This window comes from Emys orbicularis, chromosome 1 (genome assembly GCF_028017835.1).
Source record: "Emys orbicularis isolate rEmyOrb1 chromosome 1, rEmyOrb1.hap1, whole genome shotgun sequence".
Lineage (NCBI taxonomy): Eukaryota > Metazoa > Chordata > Testudines > Emydidae > Emys > Emys orbicularis.
This window is the reverse complement of record NC_088683.1, coordinates 145,707,689-145,725,743: the sequence shown is the minus strand read 5'-3', so window position 1 is coordinate 145,725,743 and position 18,055 is coordinate 145,707,689. Positions and strand designations below refer to the sequence as shown.

The 18,055-nt window shown below is 49.8% G+C and overlaps 2 protein-coding genes across 2 annotated transcripts in view; both read left to right on the top strand.

Annotated features, from left to right (window-relative positions):
• The window catches only part of LOC135873059 (alpha-2-macroglobulin-like), a 1,316,454-nt gene that overhangs the window by 1,111,183 nt on the left and 187,216 nt on the right, over positions 1–18,055 (top strand). The gene's annotated exons all lie outside the window — the stretch shown is intronic.
• LOC135890739 (antigen WC1.1-like) overlaps positions 8,589–18,055 on the top strand; it is a 61,171-nt gene continuing 51,704 nt past the window's right edge. The window contains exon 1 of the mRNA XM_065418148.1: positions 8,589–8,937. Within this exon, the coding sequence (XP_065274220.1) occupies positions 8,589–8,937 (349 nt within the window). The remainder of the gene's footprint in view (positions 8,938–18,055) is intronic.

The following is an 18,055-nucleotide window of genomic DNA, read 5'->3' as shown; positions in this document are numbered from 1 at the left end:
GTCCCAGATTCTGGCAATCAGAGGTTTAGGGGCACCCAGAACATGGGGTTGTATCCCTGACCACCTTGGCTAATAGCCATTGATTGACCTATCCTCCACGAACTGATTTAGTTCTTTTTTTTAACCCAGCTATACTTTTGGCCTTCACAATAACCCCTGGCAACGAGTTCCACAGCCTAACTGTGCAGTGTGTGAAGAAGTATTACCTTATGTTTGTTTCAAACCTGCTGCCTATTAATTTCATTGGGTGACCCCTGGTTCTTGTGTTATATGAAGGGGTAAATAATACTTCCTTATTCACTTTCTCCACACCAGTCATGGTTTTATAGACCTAAATCATATCTCCCCCTCCCTCCCCCCCCCCCCGTCATCTCTCTTCTAAAATGAATAGTCCCAGTCTTTTTAATCTCTCCTTGGATGGAAGCTGTATCTTTTCCAGTTCTAATATATCTTTTTTGAGATGGGGTGACCAGAACTGCATGCAGTAGTCAAGGTGTGGGTGTACCATGGATTTATGAAGTGGCATTTCTGGTTTTGTTATCTATCCCTTTCCTAATGGTTCCTAACATTCTGTTAGCTTTTTTGACTGCCACTGCACACTGAGCAGATATTTTCAGAGAACTATCCACAATGACCCTTTCTTAAGTGGTAACAGCTAGTTTTGACCTCATCGTTTTGTATGTATAGTCGGGATTATGTTTTCCAATGTGCATTACTTTGCACTTATCAACACTGAATGTCATCTTGAGTCTTCCGTAAGGCCAGTGGACTTGGGCAAATGGATTGTTGAGTGATTCTGACCAGAACACCCATTACCACCATCTTGAACGAAAAGGGGATTGCTTGGTGAGGGTGATCCAGGACAAACAAACTAGGACCCGCTAAACCCAACTCCTGGTCCTCAAGTTTTATCGGAACCAGGTGTTAAAACTGGCCCAAGATGTACCATGGTCCTGTCACTTGGGAATGGAGAAGACCCAAGAGAGGATACTGGCCCAGTTCTTTTGGTGCTGGATTTATCACAACATTGAAGTTTATTGTGCGTCCTGTCCACAATGCCAAGTGGTGGCCCCCAGCCAGCTCACAGGGCCCCCTCAGTCCTCTTCCATTGGTGAGCAGCCCTTTTTACAGAATTGTGGTAGACCTCTTGTAGTCCATGGAACCAAGTTCAAGCCGGTGTCAGTTTATTTTGGTGATTGTTGATTATTCCACTTGGTAACCCAAGCTACAGCCCTGCGCTCGGCCCTGTCACAGACATTAGCTACCCAATTAATGAAAGTGTTCGCAAGGGTAGAGTTTCTAAGATTTCTCCTGACAGATCAGGGCACAGTCTCCACATCCCAGTTAATACCTCAGGTCGTGGTCTCCTGAAACTAAATCATCCCAGCCAGGGCTCTGTCAAGCCAGGCCATAAAAACATCTAAGGATGGAGATTCCACCACCTCCCTAGGTAACCCATACAGTGCTTCACCACCCTCCTAGTGAAATAGTGTTTCCTAATATCCAACCTAGACCTCCCCCACTGCAACTTGAGACCATTGCTCCTTGTTCTGTCATCTGCTACCACTGAGAACAGCCAAGTTCCATCCTCTTTGGAACCCCACTTCAGGTAGTTGAAGGCTGCTATCAAATCCCCCCTCACTCTTCTCTTCTGCAGACTAAATAACCCCAGTTCCCTCAGCCTCTCCTCGTAAGTCATGTGCCCCAACCCCCTAATCATTTTCGTTGCCCTCCGCTGGACTCTCTCCAATTTGTCCACATCCCTTCTGTAGTGGGGAGACCAAAACTGGACGCAATACTCCAGGTGTGGCCTCACCATTGCCAAATAGAGGGGAATAATCACTTCCCTCGATCTGCTGGCAATGCTCCTACTAATGCAGCCCAATATGCCGTTGGCCTTCTTGGCAACAAGGGCACACTGCTGACTCATATCCAGCTTCTCATCCACTGTAATCCCCAGTTCCTTTTCTGCAGAACTGCTGCTTAGGAGTTGAGGAGTCAAATAGTTACTGGTGCAGCCCAGTTGTGCTGGTCCCTAAGCCAGACCACAGCATTCACTTTTGCATTGATTTTCACAAATTAAATGCGGTGCTCAAGTTTACTGCCTATCCTGTACCCCAGATCAAGGAGATTCTAGAAGGCCTGGGGCAAGCTCAATACATCATCCCTCTCAGCCTTACAAAGCGCTATTAGGAAATCCCCTTGGCACCTGACTCCAAGGAGTTAACTGCATTTGCTGTGCCTTATGGGCTGTGCCACTCCAGACCCTTCCATTCAGATTCCATGGAGCTCCTGCGACATTTCAGACACTCACGGACAAAATACTTCTTCCCCACCAAGTGTATACTACCGGATACTTAGTCCATGTCTACACTTACAAGCTGTAAGAGCACTCTTGTAGCCATGTTATAATGATGGGAGAGAGCTCTCCCATCGACATTATAAAACCAGCTCAAAGAGCGGTGGTTGCTATGTTGGCGGGAGTCACATGATCACGTATGCCGGCAAAACTTATGTTGCTCGGGTTTTTTTTTTCCACACCCCTGAGCAACAAAAGTTTTGCTGACATAGGTGCTAGTGTAGACAGTGCCTTAGATGATGTAAGGGTCTATTCCACCACCTGGGCAGAGCACCCCCATTGTGTCAGTGCAATAATCCAGTCCCTTTGAGCTGTGAGTCTCATGGCCAACCTGGCCAAGTGTCAGACTGGCTGCATGGAGACAAAGTACCTTGGCTACACACTGGGGAATGGGAGGATCTAACCCTTCACAGGGAAGGTAAAGGCCCTCATAGAATGTCCTGTCCCCACCAAAAAGTGACAAATAAAATCTTTCCAGGGGTTGGCTAGGAGCCACCAGGGCTTCATACTCCACATTTCAATGATTACAGCCCCTCTAGCATAGTTATTGTGCAGCCAGGCACGCTGAAAGGTGCCGTGAACTTCTGCATGTGCGGCTGCATATGGTGAAATAAAGCAAATTCTCTGCAGTGCCCTGGTACTTCACTGCCCAGACTTTAATAAAGAGTTCATCTTACAAATGGGTGCATTGGAATGGGGCCTGGGGGCTGCACTCTCACAGGAATTGGAGGACGGAGACCACCCCATTTTCTACTTGAGAAAGAACTGGCTGCCCCGAGAACAAAAATACATAGTGATAGTGAAAGAATGCCTCGTGATAAGCGGTCTGGCAAGGGGGAGGAGAAAGGTAAAAGCATGATGCCTTTGTCCTCTATTTTGTATCCTCAGTCCATGTGCCTGGAAAACACTAGCCTTGATTCAGCCTTGACAGTCTCAATGGAAGGACCAGCTGTCTGGACTGGTCTAGAAGACTGAGGAGAGAATCTGCATATTGACGTCCTTTATCACACCCTGAATGTTTTGGAGGCTTTTGTTTCAATCAGGTACCACATGGCAAATTATCTACCCCAAACAAGGGTGCTGGAGCCTTCCCAAAAGTTGGGGTCCTGGGGGCCAAGCCGAAAGCCAGATCAGGGCCTGGAAGCCACCTCCCTATGCCTGAAGAGGAATGGGGGTGAAAGCAGCCCCCTGCCCATGTCCCTGTTCCCCAGGCTCACTGCCTGAGCCAGGGCAGGTGGAGGTGGAGGGTCTGCACAGGCTCCCCACAGCTGCCACGTGTCTCTCCCTGATCTGAGGAGAGCAGCCTCTGGCCCATGTCCCTGCCCTTCCTGCCCAGGGCAGGTCGAGGGTCCAGGGCTTCCCACAGCTATCTGTGCAGCTCTTACCATGGCCGGGCTGTGGCTCCAAGGCCGCCCCCACCATCCGGAGCCAGATAGGGGAGAGCCGCATGGGCAGCTCTGGTGAGCCGGCATGGAGTTGTGGACCCTTCACCTCCACCTGCCCTGGGCCTGGCGGGGACATGGGCCGGGGCCTGCTCTCAGCCCCCCTGCACCGTGGGCAGATGGAGGCTATGCATGCGCAGCTCCCACAACTCTCCGGGCTCCCCTCCCCGACACATTTACAAAATGAGGCATTAACCCCTGCATGGCATGTAAATGCTTCAGAGCCTCACATGTAGGCCTAAAATATTATTTAGAAACAGACCACAAGCTGCTAGCTACTCTGCTAGGGACAAAACCCCTACATGAATTACCCCTAGAATACAACATTTTTAATGATGCTCATGTGGTTCCAGTTTTCAGTTCCTTGTGCAGCTAGAACAAAATCTCATGGCAGCAACCCACTTTCCAGAGCTGTCACTCCAGACACTCCTCCGCCAGAGTTCAAGCTGGAGAACCCGCAGACCCAGTGCTCACTCCCCTGCTAATCTGTGTAAAGCAGCTCTAAAGGTACATCTACATGGGGTGTGATTGCATGGGGTGTGATTACAGCTCATACAGATGTACCCGAGCTAGCTTTAATCCAGTGTTTCCCGGACAGTGGGTCCCAAACCACCAGTGGGTCATGGGAAGGTTCTAAATGGGTCACCATGTCCAGGGTTGGATTAACTCATCGCTGGACTCTGACCTAAACAACATTCAGCCTTCTGGCCCATGCAGAGGGGACTCCCCCAGGGATGGGACGGGGGCAGGATATAAGAAAGCCAACCTGCCCCACACTCACCCCACAGTGGCAACTCCTGTTTCACAGGTCTAGGCTTAGTTGTGATGTTTCTTGGTGCACCCAGAGTTGTGAGGCATCTCGCTACCACCTGCCCTTAGCTTGAGGAAGTCTCATCTGTGCCTGCCAAGGGCCAGCTTCCAACTCCACTGGCCCAGGGCAACACAAGCCCTCTCCTCTAGGCTTCACTGGCCCTGCTGTTATTCCACAGCTTAATGACAGGCACACATTAACCCTTGAGCCCTTTGAGTATCTCCATGGACTGTCCAGCCCCTAGTTCCCTGGACACTTGCAATATTCATTGCTTCCAAAGATGCAGCACAGCCCAGCTTACCTGTTCCACCTCAGATAACCGCTCCGCTTCACACACAACACTTAGATATGTTTCCAGTGAAATCCAAGTTTATTTAACCAAGCACAGGGATTCAAGTAGTAGCAAGCAGAAGTATTGGAAACAACTGGTGCAATATAAAACAAAATTCTAACACGCATTCTAGTACCTAGAATTAATTAACAAGTTACTTTCATGTCTTGTAGAATATTGTTCACTCAAAATCCATGCAGCATTTTACAGCCAATTGGTTAGGACCGTCCTTTCATGAGACAAGTACGCTGCCAGCTTGCCTCCTAGATGAAGGATTCAGTGTGTTCCTTTCCCCCCCGAAAGATATTCCATCTTTTCTCTTTATTCAGAAACAGGACGTCCCCCTGCTGTTCTGTTTCTTCCTGTAGATTTTCTCTCAAGTAGATTTTGCAATCTGTTGACTCACCCCAGCTCAGTCTACAGATAGGCCTCCACCGTGAGGCAGACAATACACAATACGCAAATGACCAGTCAGGGACATAAGTGCGTAAAGGAACATTTCTGAGGTATGTCACTTCCTGGTGACCTGCCTTAACTCTAAGAGATATTTTAATGGAGGTGAGGACAGGCCAAACTTGACATGCACTGCAACCCCATGTGCCAGGTCACAACGCCCAGAGTAGGGAGCTGGGCCCGGTTCTGTGGGACAGAAGGCGCAACTGTGAGGTGAATGCGGGGCAGGCTGGCTCTCCAGCTGTGGGGCCTCCCCTCTACACCGGGCCAGGATTCGGGTGGTGGTGTCGGAGTGGAGGGTACATGTATGTAATGGCCGGCTGCATTAAATACAAAATGCAGTTAGTGGGTTGCCTTAGTAAAAATTTGGGGAACCGCTGCTCTAATCTACCTAGCTTGGGTACCAGAGCAGTGAAGCTCCGGCATCACCAGCTTCTGCACAGGCCAGCCCAACCAGTACTTACCCAGGGTTCTGGGTGGCTGGTACAGACGTGATGAAGCGCATGCTGCTGTGACTTCACCGTTCTGATACTGAGCTAGCTAGATAAAAGCTAGAGCCCATATGTCAGCTCAAGCTGTGATCACACTCTGTGATTACGGTGTAGACATACCCTCCAAAGTGAAAGGCAAGAAAAAGGCAGGTGAATTGCTAAATTATGACCCACTGCAAAGAAGTCTGGACAAAAGAGCAACATTGGACATTTCTATGAAACTGCACTGGTCATTTCAGGTCATTTTAGCATAAACCCCAGGCTGTTGTTGAAGGGGTCCAAACTAGCCATCCCTACATGGGTGAAAAAGGACATTCTCCATAAACTGCACGGGGGAACCAAGCCATCCCAAAATGCACAGAAACAGCTCAACTGTCACTTTACTGTTCTTGACTGAGCAACAAATACCAGAGAGAGGTGTGAACTCTCAGACCTGCACTCGCCTGAGAATCAATCAACCATAAAATCACAGAACCACAGGGTTAGAAGGGACCACAAGGGTCATCTAGTCTAACCCCCCACCAAGATGCAGGATTTGTTGCATTTAAACCATCCAAGACAGATGCTATCCAGCCTCCTTTTGAAAAGCTCCAGTGAGGAAGCTTCCACCATCACCCTAGGCATCTGTTCCATTGTCCTACTGTTCCTACAGTTAAGAAGTTTTTCCTGAGATTTCATCTAAATCTGCTGTGCTGTAGTTTCAATCCATTGCCTCTTGTCCTGTCCTCTGTGGAAAGAGAGAACAATTTTCTCCATCTTTTTTATGGCAGCCTTTCAAGTATTTGAAGACTGCTATCGTGTCCAGATACCCAGGTCCTCATACAGGCAGGCACTCTGAGTATCCATATTCTGTTGATGAAATCACAGATGAGATGGGCAGGCCATGTCACCAGAATGTCAGATGAGCAACTGCCAGAGAAGATCTTTTATGGCGAGCTAAAGGAGGTAAAGTGCTCTCAGTGGGCCAGAAGAAGCGTTTCAAAGACTACCTCAAGCTATCCTTGAGGCGTTTCAACATTGACCCAGAGTTCTGGGAAGATCTCGCTCATGATCGTTCTACCCAGTGAAGTCTCATCCATACTGGAGCTACAGTCTATGAAAAGCGGCGCTGGAACACTTTTTACAGTGGGGATGCTGAAAGCCAGTGGTACACCCGAAACTTATTCCTCATCCCTCCTTACTCCTGTCCGTGCCCCACCATCCCCCAGAGCTGGGGCGAGGAGCGGGTCCGTGGCTCGGGAGGAGGGCGAGGACACGGACAGAGGTAAGGGGCCAAGGCTGGGACCCTGCGTGAGGGGCCAGAAGCAGAGCCCACGGTGCTGGGCCAGAAGCAGCTGGGACCCTGCATGCGGACTCCAGGTGCGGGGCCATGAACAGAGTGCTGGGTGTGGGGCTGGCGGCAGCCAGGAGCTGGGCCCCGGGGCCGGTGGCAGCTGGTACCCCACATGCAGGGCTGGCTGCAGCTGGGACCCCACATGGAGAGCTGAGACAGAGCACCGGGCATGGGTCCTGCAGCAGCCCGGGTCTCGCGTGCAGGACCAGGAGCAGAGTCCTGGGCGCAGGTCCAGCAGCTGCCAGGACCCCGCGTGCGGGGCTGGGAACAGAGCCCCGGGCCAGCAGCACCAGCTCCCTAGGTGCCAGCATGGCGGGTGGCATTCCGCACAAAAACTGGGGGTGCTGTGGCACCCCCCACACCTCTAGTTCCCATACCTATGTCTACAGAGAAGTACTGAGGCAGAGCAGAAGCACCAGCACCATAAATCTCACAACAGCAGTATGTCCGTTGTTAATCAAGTAACCCATAGTGGCATCTTTTGTTCAGCGTGCCATAAACAGTTCAAAGCTCAAATTGGCCTGATCAGCCACTCACCTGTTCACAGAAACCAAATCAATCAGTGATGTCATGGTCATCTTTGAACTCGAAGGACAAACAAGATAAACAACAAGGACCCAGACAGCTGGGCACCATTCACACTTGTGTCTCTGAGCCTCTGCAGAGAGCAAACAAGCCTTTCTACTACCTAGGTAACCCTAAAGCACATAGTGTAAACTGAGGCAGACATAGGCTTGATAAAAATATTACAGAAAATTCCCATTTTGCAACAGTTGTTTGTGGCAAAATTGCCAAGTGTGTCTGCCTGGTGAGTAGCTCTTAGCCCTGGTCTACACTACGAGTTTAGGTCGAATTTAGCAGCGTTAGATCGATTTAACCCTGCACCCGTCCACACGACGAAGCCGTTATTTTCGACTTAAAGGGCTATTAAAATCGATTTCAGTACTCCTCCCCCGACAAGGGTATTAGTGCTGAAATCAACCTTGCCGGGTCGAATTTGGGGTAGCGTGGTCGCAATTCAATGGTATTGGCCTCCGGGAGCTATCCCAGAGTGCTTCAGTGTGACCGCTCTGAACAGCGCTCTCAACTCAGATGCACTGGCCAGGTAGACAGGAAAAGGCCCGCGAACTTTTGAATCTCATTTCCTGTTTGGCCAGTGTGGCGATCTGCAGGTGAGTGCAGATCTCATCAGCAAAGGTGACCATGATGGAGTCCCAGAATCGCAAAAGAGCTTTATGGGGAGATGAATCCGTGCTATCAGAACTCTGTTCAAAAAGACGAAATGCCCAAACATTTGAAAAAATTTCCAAGGGCACGAAGGACAGAGGCTATAACAGGGACCCGCAGCAGTGCCGTGTGAAACTTAAGATGCTGAGGCAAGCCTACCAAAAAACCAGAGAGGCAAACGGCCACTCCGGGTCAGAGCCCCAGACATGCTGCTTCTATGATGAGCTACATGCCATTCTAGGTGGTGCAGCCACCACTACCCCACCCCTGTGCTTTGACTCCGTCAATGGAGTAGCACACAACAGGGATGTGTGTTTTGGGGACGAGGAAGATGTGGAGGAGGAGGTTGAAGATAGCTCACTGCAAGGAAGCGGAGAAACCGTTTTCCCCGACAGCCAGGAACTCTTTCTCACCCTGGATCTGGAGTCAGTACCCCCCGAACCCACCCAAGGCTGCCTCCTGGACTCGCCAGGCGGAGAAGGGACCTCTGGTGAGTGTACCTTTGTAAATATTATACATGGTTTAAAAGCAAGCGTGTTTAATGATTAATTTGCCCTGACATTCGCGGCCAGTACAGCTACTGGAAAAATCTGTTAACGTGTCTGGGAATGGAGCGGAAATCCTCCAGGGACATCTCCATAAAGCTCTCCTGGATGTACTCCCAAAGCCTTTGCAAAAGGTTTCTGGGGAGGGCAGCCTTATTCCGTCCTCCATGGTAGGACACTTTACCATGCCAGGCCAGTAGCACGTAGTCTGGAATCATTGCATAACAAAGCATGGCAGCATATGGTCCCGGTGTTTGCTGGCATTCAAACAGCATCCGTTCTTTATTTCTCTGTGTTATCCTCAGGAGAGTGATATCATTCCTGGTCACCTGGTTGAAATAGGATGATTTTATTAAGGGGACATTCAAAGGTGCCCGTTCCTGCTGGGCTGTTTGCCTGTGGCTGAACAGAAATGTTCCCCGCTGTTAGCCACGCGGTGGGGTGAGGGGTGAAGTGATCATCCCAGAGAATTGGGTGTGTGTGTGTGGGGGGGTTAGTTGGGTTTGTGCTGCATGTTAACCCGAAAACCGCAGCCCTTCCTCCTTTTAAATGGCCAACCCATTTTAAATGGCCAACCCAATGGGTTCTTGGTATGGGAAATGAGGGCACTGCTGTTTGAAACCATTCCCACATGTTATGAAGGTTAAAGAAGCAAAAAGGCTGTCTGCAAGCCAAATTCTGTTGTCCAGCCCTGCGTGAAAGATCTCTCACAACAAACCGGCATACCCTCAATAAGAGGCAAAATGCGACCTTGTACCGAAAGCACATGTGCTTTGTAATGTTAACAGCAAGGTTTACCGTGAAAGAGTCTACCCATTGTTCTCTAAAATGTATCTTTTTAACTACCACTCTCCCTTTTTTTTCCCTCCACCAGCTGCAAATGTTTCAACGCTCACACTATCTTCTCCTTCTCAGAGGCTAGCGAAGATTAGAAGGCAAAAAAAACATACTCGCGATGAAATGTTCTCTGAGCTCATGCAGTCCTCCCACACTGAAAAAGCCCAGCAGAATGCGTGGAGGCAGACAATGTCAGAGTCCAGGAAAGCACAATTTGAACACGAGGACAGGTGGCGGGCTGAAGATAATAAGTGGCGGGCTGAAGATGATAGGTGGCATCAGCTTGGTGACAGAAGGCAAGAGGCAATGCTGAGGCTACTGGAGGAACAAACTGATATGCTCCGGCGTATGGTTGAGGTTCAGGAAAGGCAGCTTGAGTACAGACCACCGCTACAGCCCCTGTGTAACCAACCACCCTCCTCCCCAAGTTCCATAGCTTCCTCACTCAGACGCCCAAGAACGCGGTGGGGGGGCCTCCGGGCACCCAACCACTCCACCCCAGAGGACTGCCCAAGCAACAGAAAGCTGGCATTCAATAAGTTTTAAAGTGCAGTGTGGCCTTGTCCTTCCCTCCTATCCCACCCCTTCCGGGCTACCTTGGCAATTATCCCCCTATTTGTGTGATGAATTAATAAAGAATGCATGAATGTGAAGCAACAATTACTTTATTGCCTCTGCAAATGGTAATTGAAGGGGGAAGGGGAGGGTGGTTAGCTTACAGGGAAGTAGAGTGAACCAAAGGGGGGGTGGGGTCATCAAGGAGAAACAAACAGAACTTTAACACCGTAGCCTGGCCAGTCATGAAACTGGTTTTCAAAGCTTCTCTGATGCGCACCGCGCCCTCCTGTATTCTGCTAACCACCCTGGTGTCTGGCTGCGCGTAATCAGCGTAATCACCGTCACCGTATGTCTCCTGGGTGCTGGCAGACGTGGTACTGCATTGCTACACAGCAGCAGCTCATTGCCTTTGGCAGCAGAGGAGATGGAACCATGGCCTTTGTGTTTATTGTCCAATGCACCAGTGGCAGGGACAGGAAGTGTGTACGATCCCTGGCTGCTAGACACACAGAGGCAAACCCCCCCAAACCTGCAAAGTAATGTCACCAACTTAACCCCTGTGGAGTGTGAAAGGGAGGGAGGTGGGGGTGACGGTGGGAGAGAAGAAAGAGGAGGAGCAGATGGATAATGAGCAGAGTTGGGGAAGGGGAGTGCAGCCCAGCCACCCTGCAGGGAACCCTGCTAGCAGGTGCCCAGCTCCACAATGTACAAGGCCTGCACAAGACCCCTGTGTAATGGAAATCCCAGCCAAGCAGCTGCAAATTGCAGTGGTCAGTGAGACAATCACCAGCCCCAAATCATTTCCCTCTGCCCACAGATGTGTGGGGAGGGGAGGCAGGTGCAGCTCAGCAGCCCTATAGGGAACGCCAGAAGCAGACAGTCAGTCTTGTACTAAGTGTCAGCCTAGCACCAATGTTCATCACAGCCAGAGCAGCAATCACCCTGTGTGACATGCAGGTCAGCTGAGCCAGTCACACGTTCTCCCAGTGTGTGTGGGCACACTCACCAAGCATGGAAAACCTCCTGGCCACAGGGGACAAACTTCGGTCAACAAACAGTAGAAAGAGAGAGAGAAAAAAGTCTGAAATTAAAAGAAAAACAAACATTTGAAAACAAGAATTTAAAAAAACACCACCAATATTTTTGTATTTGAAATTTTGTCACAAAAGGGAAATGTCTTCCAGATGTGCTTTCTTGAAACCAGCAATTTTGATGAATTTTTTTCGTTAGAAAAGTATTTCACCAGCTCTCCCCTGACATGCGCGGCTCTTGCAAAAGTTAATACATTTCTCATTCTTCATGGAAACTTATGAAACAGACGCTTTGCTGCATACAGGAAAGCACATGCAAACACACAGATCCAGAGAGATTTGTCCCAAGGTGCATATTTTTTTCAAAAAGCGTCCCAATCTTCGCTCATTTGTGATAACGAGATTTAGATAAGGGAGAATGATTGGCCATTGCAAGACCTAAAGCGATGTCTATACTGCAGGCTTCCCACATGTTGTTCCCTTCTCTGCTCCCACTCCATCCACACTCAAAACTCTTAAACGTGTCTAGAAGCACATTGAGTCTGTGATGGTGTGAATGGCTGGGGGCGTGCGGCATAGTTTGCATTATGCCTTGACCTTACCCGCCCACCCTGACCTCATGTTGAGATAGTCCTCCAATGCCACTCCCACAATTCCCACAGCCTGTATTTTCCTGCCCTTCTACTCACTCACTTCTCACTAAAAATAACAGGAGTACTTGTGGCACCTTAGAGACTAACAAATTTATTAGAGCATAAGCTTTCGTGGGCTACAACCCACTTCAATCCTGCTTCACACCTCTGGAGGAACTTTGCTACAAGCTGAAGCTTGAAGTGGGTTGTAGCCCACGAAAGCTTATGCTCTAATAAATTTGTTAGTCTCTAAGGTGCCACAAGTACTCCTGTTATTTTTGCGGATACAGACTAACACGGCTGCTACTCTGAAACCTGTCACTTCTCACTCACCCTTTATGCACCAGAAGTTACCTAATGGTTTAGAGACTCTAGATTGGCATTTAACCCATCATTTTCCACATGGCCTGCTCTAGGTTCTGAACAGCTTAGTCCAACTCTGCTGAGCAGGCTAGGAGATGCCGACCCCGACAGCTAACAGGATGGATGGGCCAGAGCATATTGGTTTTCAAACTGTGGAGCTCACCCCCATAGGGTGGGCGGGCCAGCACAGTTAACAGGCAGCCTCAAGGACCTGACTGGTTGGTGAGAGCTCCAGTCACTGTCTGGGTGTCCTGCTCCAGCTCATAAGGGTCCTTGGACTAGAAGCCAGGTCATCAGAGCCTGGGCCAGTTGATGTTCCCACAGTGCCATGGAGAGGCCCTGCAGCACCACAGCCAGGGAGCACTGTGGAGAGTAGGTGACGCAGGAATTACCGCCCAAGCGACCCAGAGTGACAGTACCCTGAGGCCCTATGATTGGCCAAGCACCCTAATTAACCCTATAGTGTGCCGCAGGAAGTTGTCTGGGCAACCGCACAGACTGTGGGCCTGCTGCGACTCCAGACCTCACCTTGCTTCCTGATCTCTTGTCTCTGACTCTTGCCTCTTGTCTCCTAATTCCAGCCTGGTACTACCTCTGATCTCCAATCTCTGAACCTGTCCTGACTTTGGCCCTGACTCTTGCTTATTGCCAGAGCGCCTCTGCCCCAGTCCCTTACAGTTTGCCCAGAGCTACTTACACCACACTCTGCAGGAGCCCCTTAACAGTGATATGGAAGAGGCGGGTGTGCCATTACCCAGTGCACCCCATGTGGTACTGAATCTACAGGACTGGGTCACACAACTCCAAACCAAGAACCATCTGCTGCAGCCCCAAGTGGTGCAGCTCCTAGAAGAAGATCAGACACTCTGTGAGCAGCTACCAGCGTCCCAGGAAGAGAATTCTGTGCTCCAGGCTTGGCTTGGGAGGCTGCCCTCTGAACAGGGCGCTGCAGTACCACTGCCCGAATATTTTGATGGGAACCACAAGAAGTTCATGGGGTTCCTGAACTGATGCCACCTCCTATTCCTGCTCCACCCTCAAATGCATCCCATCATCCAGGCCAGGATGCGATGAGTGATCAGTTTACTTGATGGAAATATGCTGGATTGGGCCTTCCAACTTCTGGAGCAGAAAAGCCTTCCTCTGTAGCAGGGGCACGGGTCACTTGCTGGTTTAAACTAGTATAAATGGTGGATTCTCTATAACTTGAAGTCTTTAAATCATCATTGGAGGACTTGAGGAACTCAGCCAGAGTTTATGGGTCCATTACAGGCATGTGCGGGGGTGAGGCCCTGGGGCCTGCGATGTGCAGTAGGTCAGACTAGGTGATCATGATGGTCCCTTTTGACAACTCTCATCACAATCGCTCAGCGGAAGCTGCACTATGAAGGGTCCAGCAAGGGCAAGGAGCAGCTGCCTCACACACTGAGAAGTTCCAGCAACTCACAGCTGATGTTGAGTGGAATGAGGCAGCCCAACTGCATCATTTTCATTGTGGACTTAGTGAGGAAGTAAAGGATGAGCTAGCCCACACTGAGACCACAACCCACTCCCCGCATCAACAACAGGCTGCGTGAATGAAAGGAGGGGAGGAGGGGCACCTTGCCACCACTTTCCCACACGCTTCACTGAAAACTCGAGGGCCCAGCCATGATGCAAGTTGATCTGGGCCACTGATGTTTGACCCTAGCAGAAAAGAGATGGTATTGGCACAATAACATATGTTATTATTGTGCGGCACCCGGACATGCCCTCTCCTCTGGCCCATTTTGAACCTCAACCCACAAGGAATCAGGAAATAAGTGAGCCTAGGCAGCATGTGGGGGCTGGCATGGGCACCACCAGGTCACTGTGCTCTGGAACCATCCCTCCTGGACCTCAAGAAAAACTCGATCCGGGACATGCAATTCCTCCCCCCACTTCCAAGTACAAATAGTTACATGCCACGGATGAGGCCAAGCCGATTACCTCCCAGTGGGTTCTGATCAATTCCAAGGCTATTGATAACTTCACAGATGCTAAAGCTGCTCAAGCGCTACAAATCCTTTTATGTTTAAAGCCTTCATCATTTCTCGTAGAAACGACAGATGGGCCTCTCCTGTCTTCAGGGCCAGTGATGCAGGAACAGTACTGCTAGAGACCGCAATTCAGGGCCATTGGGAAGTGCTACAACTGAAAATGATCAATTAGCCCCACTTCCCCCTAATTCTCAGCATCACCTGACTGGAGCCGTATAAGCCTTCCATGCAGGATGGGATGACTTACATGGATGGCTGCATATACATTCCACTGGGACGCCCCTGGCTAGAAGTGCTCCATCTCTGCTCTGACAAGTCATTGGCAGGCCACTTTGGCTGCCTTAAGACTTTCCACACAGCTTCCTGATTCTTCTGGTGGCTCCATATGTAAGCTGAAGTCCAGGACCACACTGACTCTTATGACCTGTGTGTGCACACCAATCTGGCCTGTACTAAGCCCTTTAATGCCCTAGTACCCCATGAGACTCCACCTAGATCCAGGACCATCCTCACCTTGGACTTTCATAGTGAAAGTCCTTGACTCTGATAACCACACAGTGGTCTTGATTATTGTGCGTCATTTTGGTCAGTTGGTCTACTTCATCCCCTGTAACAGCCTGTCCTCTGCTGAAACAACAGCTCGACTCCTAGTGGTTTATGTGATCCATATTGATGGACTTCCTGGCTGTATCACATTGGACCGAGGCCCAGAGCTTGTCTCAAACTTTTTGCATGAAGTGTGCTGGCTAATGGATGTTCATGCTTTCAACTCCTCTGTGTCTCCTCTGTGATGGGTTGCCCCCCCATCCGGGATGCCACCTGATGTACTGGGGTCCCACTGGGCCCAGCCGTTCCACCAGCCTGGGCTCCCTCACCCTGTCCTGCTGTGCCCAGCCCTCAAGCCTCCTCTAGCACACACATAGGTAGGGCCACACCCAGATGCAAACACTGAGACACTGAGATCAGCTCTATGTGGCAAGACTCAGCTCAGGGATTGCCCAGCACTCAAGTGCACACACCTTCTGAAGTGTAAACCCTAAATTATATTGTCTTGTGCTATAGAGAAATCTATACAGCGTAAACTCATGAAAATTGCCCCCTCCCTAAATGTGGAGGCAGATATACACAGCTTTTTGCCCCTCCTCCCCAGTTACGAATTGCACAAACTGGTTTGTAGAAAACAAATACAAGTTTATTAACTACAAAGGCAGATTTTAAGTGATTATAAGGGATAGCAAACAGATCAAAGCAAATTACTGAGCAAAATAAACAAACACGCAACCTAAGCTTGATGCACTAAAGAAACTGGTCACAAATACTAAGTTCTCACCCTAATTGTTGTTTAAAATGTTGTTTTAGGCAGGTTGCAGAGTTTCTTGAAGACAAACCGCTTTTGCTTGCAGCTTAAAGTTCCAGGTATTTCTCTTCACAGGCCCTTTCTCAGCCTGGGTCCCAGTCCTTCTTCCCCAGATGAGTCTTAGGTGTTTCCAGCAGTCATCCTGGGCGGGGAATCTGTGAAGAACCTGCAACCTTGATTAACTCACTCCCCAGCATTAAATAGGATTTACATATAGTGGGAATCCTTTGTTTCCCTGTTTGGTCCCCATCCCCTACAGTGGCAAAGAACCAGCAGTTCAAGATGGTATCCAGTACCAGGTGACATGATCACATGACCCTGCAGTGCCAAAGCAACCATGAGACAAGGTTTATTTGCAATGTCCACAGGAAGGAACTCCAGGAAGACGGGAGTTCAGCATCTTCAAAGAACCATTGTCTTTCCTAATGGCCCATCCAGGTTCATTGCATACTGTCTGGTGGGCCTTTCCTAGGTGTAAACACAGTTGTAATTTTTACATAGTCAATATTTCTAACTTCAGATATAGAAATGATACATGTATATGAATAGGATAATCATATTCAGTAAATCATAACCTTTCCAATGATACCTCACATGACCCACCTTGCATAAAATACATCTTAGTTACGCCATATTCATAACATAGCCTATTTCTATGAAGAATATGGAGCGTAATGTCACATCCTCCCCAGACAGATGGGCAGACAGAGACGCTGAACCAACTATTAGAGCAATACCTAAAGTGCTTTGTTAACTACCATCAAGATAACTGGTTCTGCCTCCTTCCTTATACTGAGTTCTCATACAACAAGCTGAATACGCCTATGTGGGGGAGAATCCGTTCTTTGCAAATTATGGGTTCCACCCTAGCTTCCACCTGGCCTTGACAGCAGCCTCCTCAAACCCAGCAGTTGGTGACTGGATCTAACAAATTCACCATATCCAGGAGGAGCTTAAGGACCATCTCCTAAATGTGAAAAGGGACTACAAGCCATACGCAGATCATTGACACCAGGAAGGCCCAGCTCTCAGGGTGGGTGGAAAGGACTGGCTTGCAGCAAAACACCTCCATATGAACAAGCCATACTGCAAGCTAGACCCCCAGTTCCTTGTCAGCAAATCAACCCCATCACCTTCAAATTGCAGCTCCCTCAGTCACTTAACTTACATCCCGTTTTCCATGTATCCCTCCTGAAGACTTACACAGAGGACCCCTTTGCCAATTGGTCTCAACAGCCGCCCCTGCAAGTCCAGGTCCAAGGGCATGGGGAATACATAGTCCATGCTACCCTCAGCTCTAAACTGCAGAGGGGGAGAGTGTACTACCTAACTGATTGGGGGGGCTACGGTGCTGAAAAATGTTCCTGGGGACCTGCTGCCCATGTCCATGTCCATGCGCCTGACCCAGTAAAAGGTTTAATCAAGACCATCCAGATATACCAGGCCCAGCTCCCATGCAGAGGAAGGGTGCCCTGAAGAGGGGGGTGATGTAAGAATTCATTGACTAGAACCTGGGTCTGCAGAGCTGGGGACAGCTGATGTTCCCACAGTGCAACTGGGAAGCCCTGTGGAGCCACAGCCAGGGACCACTGTGGACAGTAGGTTCCACAGAAAGTACCGCCCAAGGGATCCAGAATGACAGTACCCCGAGGTCCTCTGATTAGCCAAGTGCCTTATTTAACCACGGAAGGAGCCCCAGGAAGTTGTCTGGGTATCTGCACAGACATTGGGCCTGCAGCGACTCCACAACTCACCTCACTTTCTGATCCCAAGCCTGACTCTGACCCTGTCTCTTGTCTCCTGACTCTAGCCTGGTACTACCTCTGATCTGCGGTCCTGGATCACAGCCTGACTCTGACCACTATTCTTGCTTATTGAACCTGACTCTAGGCCAGACCACCTACACCCCAGCCCCTTACACTGCTGTTGGGCTGGAGGATCGATGAGGAGGGAGGGATGGGGAGCAGTGGGATGTGGCTACTCCCTGTGTGAGGTTTAGGGACCCATTCCAGTTCACTTGCCTCTCTGGGGGCTGGTGGATGTGCACCCCTTAGGAGTTGGTTCCTCCCTGCCTGCACAGGCTGTTGGGTGTGTGTGCTGGGGTCACACCAGGTCTAGAGGAGTCTGTGGGCTGTGGGTGGTTTTGGGGAGGGAGTTCCATGGGTAATGCCACAGGAAGGGGAGCAGACGGGCTGTTTTTGTCCTACTAGGGCTGCCCACCTGGGGCATGTCCCAGATGGGGGATGCTTGTGGGCTGGGAGCATTAC